Below are 8,476 nucleotides of genomic sequence, written 5' to 3' on the forward strand. Positions count from 1 at the left end.
ATCTTCCCTTAGATAGTATTTGCCAAAATAACCCTGTTAACGATACCAACATGTGAAGTTCAGTACAGGCACCAGATGTGTAACTATTGCTGGACTTCACAAGCTCTTTCCTGGGTATCTCTGCTTTCCAGAGGCATTATTGTGTAATATTTACACTGATAACAACGCAGTTATATTGAAGTAGCACTACAATTATTATCTCGAGATTTAACGGTACTATGGAAAAACGCTTATGGTTCCCTGTAGGAGGCGCTTTCGATAAACTCTTTAAGCATTATACAAGCTTTCACAGACGTTTGATAGCTGCTGTCGCAGTTAGTGAGAAGAAAGTTACTCAAGACAACTGTGACCCGGATTTTTTTTTTTTTTTTATTAATCTGAAAAGAATGACATACCTGAAAAACATCTTCATTTTAGTCACTCTGCGATGGGTCGTAAGTTGTGAAACGGAAGCGATACAAAGCAAAAAAAGTAAGTGGCATCATAGACTTCATTAGAGTTTTAAGATGTTATTGTTGGACGTTTTATTATAATCTTAATACGTATATAGTGTTGGCTTCTAAGATATATTTAAAATTACAAGTATTTCACGATAACTTTTTAATATTGCAAAACTGAACGCCAAGCGTAACTTGCTATTTTTTATTCCATGATTGTTTACCTCCGAAATAATTTTGGCTGGCATTAGCGATTTTATACAATCATTTTTATCGCCCGTCTTAACTTAAGTCATTTCGTTCGAGTGAAACAAATTTCGCTTACCGTCAAAGAAGGTTCTCGCTCTTTTTACAGTTACCATAAGATTCTACAAATAAGATACAAATCCTCAGTTATTAGATCTAGTGAACTAAATCTGTTATTTATTGCGCAGCGCCTGCTGTATTTTGCACGTTCAAAGAGAAGACGTATAACCCAGGGGATAGCTGGCATCCCTATCTGGAGCCATTTGGATTCATGTTCTGTATGCAGTGTACTTGCACTGAAGTATGTACTTTGTTCAGTAGTAGCTCACATGAATGGATTTATAAATTCATGCAATATTACACATTTGTGTGTATCTGCATGAGAAACAGTTATCACCTTTTTTTTTGTCTGTATTAATGTATCTGTCCTTATCTGTCTGTGACCATAACTTCTGCTGTGTCAAATTTGTAACCCTTCTAAGTCTGGTCATGTGAAATGTAACACCATCAAATGCCCTGTGCTGCGGTGTGAGAACCCAGTGACTGACTCTCAGCAGTGCTGCCCACGCTGTGCAGGTAAAGTCACACCTTTTAAGTCTAACCTTGTCCAGACCTTCAGATCAACTTCAGTAATGTTGTGCACTTGGGCACTGAGAGTCAGATTTTTTCAGCTGTAGCACACAAACCTATTACGATTTTATTATAGCTGTTTAATGCTTTCAAAGTTATTCATGTGACATTGCTAGTTTTATGCAACAGCTTGTGCTCAGCTGTCACTATTCTTCTTTTTGTCATTCATAGCCAACTAGCCCCATTTACTTTATGGTAAATTTCACCACTTAGGAAAGACTATATTTTAGCACACTGCATTTCCAGGTAATGAATATTGTCTTGCGTATGCAATTTGGGTTTCTTATATGATTATCTTTTTTTAAGTATATATATAGTGTCTCTTTTTGTATTTTATATTAATGCTTGTGTCATATAGGTTTCTGTCTGTCTGTGTGTCTGTTTGCCTTTTATAGTTGGACAGTTTAAAAAAATCATAATCCAGATTTTTTCATTTTATTAAAAGAAACCTGGCTTCGTAATGCCATTACTTTTTTTAATTACGTAAGAACCCTTCAGGGATGCAACTCCCCCTGTTACAGTTTTTCAGCATTCCCAGTGTGAATAAGAAAGGTTTGCTGCAGGTCTGCATCACAGGAAATTTGGCCGCATGTAGACATCTGATGGGGAATTATCTTCACTTGAATATATTGTCACAAATCTTAAGGGTGAACATCCAGGTTTTCTGCTGTCCATGATTTGAATAGATCCCAGATCATATTTCTAATGATTTAACAGTTTTACTGAACTCCTTTGATCACAGCATGTGGAAGGCTCTACACATAAACATTGCCATACCTGATTATATCATGTTTTAGATATCATGGTGTCTTAGTTCTTTAGATGTAGCAGTTTTCAAACACTACTGGATCTTTTGGGATGTCTGCTCTTAACTGCAATATTAGCCGATTAGACTAGAACATTATTAACAAGCACTATATTTCTAATGGTGGCAACTCTCTCAAATCTCTTTATCTTCTTGACACTTATAAAACCCTAGTTGATCATTTTAGTTTGAGACAATAAATGCATCAATACTGTTGCCCCACAAAAATCAAACATGTCTATATATTTTAAAGCCTCATGAGAACTTTGTTACTACACCATAGCAAAATGAAAGAGAGATTGCAAGAAAGTTGTGAAAGCAAAAGGAAAATTGAGGCACACTAAGCTTACAGTTCTCTATGAAGTCTTTCCGATTTCAAATAGCTAGGAAGGCCTATTATTCAAGCCTCATTCACAGTGATGAAAGAAACAAGACTAAATTCCTCTTTACCAAATTCGATATTTTGATTACCATGCACTTCATGCCCAACTTTTAAATTACGAATGCGATGAGTTTGCAAATGTGATGTGTTTTTTTGGGAGCAAAATATTTTTTATTAAAGACAAAATAGCAAGTGATTATTACCCGCCCATGGACCTCGCAGTCCACAGTGAAGTGGAAGCACTACACCAACCTTGCTTCACTTCTGAATATTACTATTTGCCCGGAGGGGAGATATCACCATCATGCCCACACCCAAACATGGGAACCAAAATCCATTGAGTCCATGTTCCAAACCCCAATACCACAGCTGCTGACCTGAGACTGAAAATCATGGCTAAGATGGACAGGCTAAAAAGCTGTTGCAGACTACAAAGACCTAATGAAATACCTGAAAGGCTGCTGGAAGATGTGAATACAGCACTACAGACAATCTCTATTGTGGCCATCACTGAAACCTACAAGCTGATATACAGTATGCCACAGTAACAGTGATACTTGAGATACTTGAGACAAGATGCATAGATGGAGATCTCGGTGTTCAACTTCCCGGTGGTACATCCCGTGCAGGGGTTTATACTCTCATGGTGGTTCCTGCTCACCTTCATTCCCACCCTCCTTGGGCTTCTGCTGTCTGAGGTACTCACTAGTAATTTCATCACTTGGGGCCATTATCCTGGTGTACTCATGGATCTTGGTTGTTTCATCCTAGACAGTGGCTCTGGCATTCAGTAGTCCTTGACCCCTTCCTGCTTAGTGTACAGTCTCATCATGATTTCACTGAGGGGGTTCAGGCCTATGCAGAACAGCAGTGGGGACAAGGCATGTTCTTGGTAAATCCATGGTGATTAAATCCATGGTGATGGTGATTAATGCTATTGGCCTGAGGTTGGCTTCTATGGTTGTTTTCCACAGCTCCATTGAGTTCTTGATGAAGGCTCTTAGAGTCCTGTTGATGTTATACAGCCTTAAGCAGTCCAGGATCCATGTGTGGGGCGCTGAATCATAGGCTTTCTTGTAGTCAACCCAAGCGGTGCACAGGTTGATCTGTTTGTCTTACAGTCTTGAGTGACTGTTTCATCCACCAGTAGCTGGTGCTTGGCTCCTCTGGTATAAGACAAAAAGTGTTATTGTTATTGGGAATGGTGAACTGAGAAATGTCACACTGGTCCATTTACAGTTCCTATCTGTGAAGGCTAAAGCTGTCAGAAACTTGGGAGTTACTGTCAACAGGCACTTTAGCTTTAATAACCTTATAAGTAACTGACAAAGCAGTGCTGTGCCACCGGAGAAAGCTGTGACATCTTCTCAAAACTAGACAGCAAAAAAATCATTCATGGTTTTATGTCAGCTTCTATGGACTTCTGTTCTGCTCTGTTTTCTGGTTTATCAAGTGCTCTCTCTGTAGTATATGGACTCTGCAAATTTTGATATTCACTAGAATGAGGGGTCATATTTTTCACCTCTTCTGCACTGGCTACATGTGTCTGTCAGAATAAATGTAAAGATCTTCAAATGTCTTCATGGTCTCACCTCATTGTACCTTAGTATATTTATTCTTGTTATGTCTCTGCACAAACATGCTGGTCATACCTGAGTAAAATGTGACTGGGCAGCCATTTCATACTATGGCCCTCCTTCCTAGTGATCTGAGTGCTCCAGTTGAGCTAATACAATTAAGAGGAGAGATTATTATTTAGTCTATAATTATATATGGTGGTGGCAGCTCGGTGGTTAAGGTATTAGTGGATAATAATCAGAAGGTTACTAGTTCAAGTTGCCATTGTTAGGCTCCTGAGCAAGGCCCTTAATCCTCAACTGCTAAAATTGTATTCACTCAGAATTGTGAATTGCTTTATATGAAAGTGTCAGCTAAATGCAGTAAAATTTAAATTGATGATTTACATCACTTTTTATGTCCTTGTATTTTATTATTTTATTCTATGTATTATCTTGTATCTTATTTTACTGTATTTTACTTTACTCTTTCTAATATATCTATCTTGGTAAAGCTTGTTTTAAAAGGGGGTGTGTAAATAAAGCTACTTCTTCTCCTTCTTCTATTATCTGTATGTGTCTGTCTGCCTGCTTACATGTCTCTTGGTCAATCCAACCTATACTGTTATCATTCCCAGATGAGCACAGAACTCCTGCTGGTTTAAGGGCGCCCATTAAAACTTGTCGGCACAATGGAACTTTATATCAAACTGGGGAGACCTTCACCAACCATGAGCTCTTCCAATCCCGACAGTCCAATCAATGTGTTATGTGCACTTGCTCTGTGAGTTATCAGATATTTTACATTACTTTTTCTGTTCTTCACTTTCCTTTATGTTCATCTATTCATAACCTGGTGTCAGCACTTTTACCTTAGGATAAAAATAGTCATATTAAAAGTAGGTCCCTTTGTAATGCTGTGAGTGATTGATTACAGGCATGTGTTGATTGGTAAATAAAGTTATCTGTTTTTCTTTGTTATTTTCTCTAAGAATGGAAATATTTTCTGTGCACTGAAAACCTGTCAGCCCATCACATGCTCTTCACCTGTTCCTGTTCCAGATTCTTGCTGCTTGGTCTGCAAAGGTTACTATTATTATTAATATTATTATTTATTATTATTATTATTATTATTATTATTAGTAGTAGTAGTAGTAGTAGTAGTAGTAGTAGTTATTGTTGTTTTAGTAGTAGTAGTAGCAGTAGAAGACTGATGCTACAGGTCTTGTTATAATTAAAGCCGAATTTGCTATGGCTTAAAATGGAGTGAACATGTATTGATGTGTCTGTATATTTATTTGCAATAAATTTGGCAGTTGTGGATTTTTAGAGTATTAAAGGTATGTGTGACAATGTGACTTGTTTCACTGATATGATCAGAGGGTCTAACTGACATCAATTCAACATCATATGGGGAAGGAGGACAGCAGCTGAACAGAGGAGTGGTAGGTATTTTTGTAATGTATTAATGGTAACTGATTACTTATACAATATGGAACATTCTCCTTTATATTTTTAGAATAATGACACTTACTTGATTGAAATTTAATTCATTGATCAAGTTGGTGGTCACCATGTTCTTCTGCCCCATTAGTCTGCTACATTAGTTTGCCACATTAGATAAGCAAAGAAAAATACCATTCCAAAGATAAATCTTTCCACAGACAAACAGAACATTTGTTTATTTGATGTCTCACCCAAGAGGCATTCTTTGGATGAATGTGGTGGGGAACAGGTGAGGGGCCGAGCTGTGTGGGCCACTCCGTCCACACTGAGAGGCTCCCCTAGGGGCCTCAACCTGCACACACTGCACCTTAAAGGAGCTGCTGAAACCACAGTAAAAATCCTCCTCCAGCGCAAACACCAGAGAGGTAAGCTCCACTCATTCAAAGAGGACTGGACAGATTAGTTGATGTAATTGAGATTCTTGTTAATGATGATTACAAAAGTCTAGTCAAAGATTTGCAATTTAATATAACATAATATAACAGTCCCTTACAGAAGGAGTTTTATCCATAATATTTTCTCAGGGAGCATTATATGGTCTTTGATTTATAATTGTTTGTCTAAGCTTGTGTGTACAGTGGAAAGACCTACTCCCATGGTGACATGTGGCACCCTGTGCTGGGGAAAGTTCTGGAGTGCATCATATGCACCTGCAAAGATGGCCTTCAGGAGTGCAGACGCATCACATGTCCCAACCAGTACCCATGCAAACATCCCATGAAGATAGAGGGGAAATGCTGTAAGATTTGTCCAGGTAGAATAATTTACCTTCACACTGAAATCAGGATCAATTGACTGGATGTATTACTGAATATTCCTGGGTGATTAAAATGTTGAAAAAGTATGTGTATTAATTTTTTTGTTTGTTTGTTTTCTTTTGCTTAAACAGAAATTAAAACTGAAAGCAATAGGACAGAGTGTTATCTAGGACAAGACAACAACAATCTTTTGGTATATAAGGTTGAACCGTCATCTGCTGTTAACACAGAGGACATGGTGCGAACAATTGCTATTGAGAGAAAAGGAGCCACAGAGCTTGAAGTGCAAGTATGGAAAACAATAGAAGGTAATGCATATCAAGTCCTACCAAATGTTAAAGCACTTATAAATGTACATCCAAGGTTTAGATTGATTTGCATGTCCTGAGTTGATTCAGTTAGTCTTTAAGCACAAAATGTAGTAAAATAAAATAATTAAAATATAATGGGCTGGTAAACAAACACAACCAAATACAATGAAGGTCAAAGATAAATGGCATTTCCATCTAAGAATTACTGAGTAAAAATGTAATTATGAAATAATTAATTATAAATTTCAGTTTTACAGTTCTGAATTTTCAATTTGCCTAATTGTGATGGACTTTAATAGAGACTGCCAGTAAAAGCAGAAATTGTACTGTAATCAGGTGGAAATAACCAGTTTGTAATATTTCTAGGGGTACTACATTTGATGGAAACAGGCGATGTTAAAAAAAAAGACCTCATAGAACATCCAGAGAATTATGTTCTACTCACCACATTAGATGAGGGTGAGCTTTTCATCAGTTTGCTTTTCATCTGTTGTTCTTCAATATGGCTGACTGAAAAGCTGTTGTCATTTTAAGTATATTAAACAATTTCAATCTTATGTCATAAGTCATGAATATTGGATAAAGATACAGATAAAGTTCCTTTGAAAGATGAAGAATAGCTTCTTTTGGAATAAAGGTTTGTAAACTAGAAAATGTTGGAAACGTACAGGAAAGTGAAAGGCACAAGTTGCTGCAGGTAGGTTTGTTACAGACGACAAAGCAGAGGAAATTTGGGGAATTTTCTTTGTTCATAGTGATCACTTTGCCAGGCAATCTTTTCGTGATATTTTGCACTGCATAGCTTTGACATGCAGTCATTGTTGGCTGTATTGTTTCATTTGAAAAATGTCATTTCTTTAATGCATTTATAGAATAGTAGTTCAATGTTGTATTCCCATTTTTATAAACACAGACACTTGGAGAAGGTTCAATGAGGAGGAGGAGGACAAAGAGAAAGATTTCAACAGGAGCAGGACATGTGAAGATGGCATTAAGGAGGTAGTGAAGTACTTAAACCCTGAGCAACTGGACACTCTCTGTGCCTCTTAGTTTGTGTCCTCTCAGTTCCGCAAGTCTTCAAACACCTTTTATTATCAGAATGCACACAATGTGCTGTAGTACAAACCAAACGCTGGATAGTTCTCTTGTTTATTACTAGGAGTCAGTTCAGTACAACTTTGCCGTCTCTTGTAGCTTTTATAGAAGCCTTTGACTGTAGTGAAGCCAGTTCTGTGGACCTCTGAAAATGCAGAGTAATTAAGAGGGAAAGTAAACATATACGAATGCCTTGGTTGTAGGTGTGCCAGGGTTAAAGCAGAGCTGAAGCAAAAAAAAAAAAAAAAGGGTTTAAAGAATTCCTTTTTATTAAATTAAAACGTGACTTTAGCAAGCGACCACTGTATTTGTACAGTATATAAGAGAAAGCTTAAGGTAGACAGCTTATTGGCCAGGATACTTTTATAAAGTTGATGCAGGCCTCATTTTTATTGTGTCATTAGTCATGTATCTATTAAATATATACCATGAAAAATAACTATTTATTGTAAATGGGAAAGTAACACAAATTTGCCTAAAATTAATGTTTCCTTCATATGCACAATAGTTTGGTTTTTGAATGTGGATACATAAAATATATGCACATAAGAACAATTTAATGTCATTATATATCAGTATCAATTTCTAATGAAATGCAAACCTTTTTTTGTTGTATGTTATCCTTTCTCTCTGTACATGGAAGTAATGAATGAATCTGGTGAGATTTGTGGCTTTTATTTGCTGTGCCTTGGTAGACCTGAGCTACAGCATTATAGTTTGTTTTTTCAAGGGTTGTGATGTTCTAACAGA

At 37.0% G+C, this 8,476-nt stretch overlaps 1 protein-coding gene across 2 annotated transcripts; it reads left to right on the top strand.

Moving 5' to 3' along the window:
• The first annotated feature begins 160 nt into the window (after window positions 1–160).
• On the top strand, window positions 161–8,396 carry chrdl2 (chordin-like 2). Of its 2 annotated transcripts, none has more exons than XM_027004528.2 (11): window positions 161–471; window positions 872–984; window positions 1,166–1,259; window positions 4,695–4,840; window positions 5,049–5,142; window positions 5,437–5,501; window positions 5,759–5,927; window positions 6,128–6,316; window positions 6,452–6,628; window positions 6,998–7,090; window positions 7,545–8,396. In XM_027004528.2, exons 1-11 carry the CDS (start codon window positions 219–221, stop codon window positions 7,679–7,681), a joined length of 1,530 nt encoding a protein of 509 aa, XP_026860329.1. In that variant the 5' UTR covers window positions 161–218; the 3' UTR covers window positions 7,682–8,396. The 2 variants fall into 2 exon arrangements, with proteins under 2 accessions (XP_026860329.1, XP_026860336.1); XM_027004535.2 differs by having other exon boundaries at window positions 5,792–5,927.
• Window positions 8,397–8,476: the final 80 nt, after the last annotated feature.

This window comes from Electrophorus electricus, chromosome 6, assembly GCF_013358815.1.
Source record: "Electrophorus electricus isolate fEleEle1 chromosome 6, fEleEle1.pri, whole genome shotgun sequence".
In the NCBI taxonomy this organism is placed as follows: domain Eukaryota; kingdom Metazoa; phylum Chordata; class Actinopteri; order Gymnotiformes; family Gymnotidae; genus Electrophorus; species Electrophorus electricus.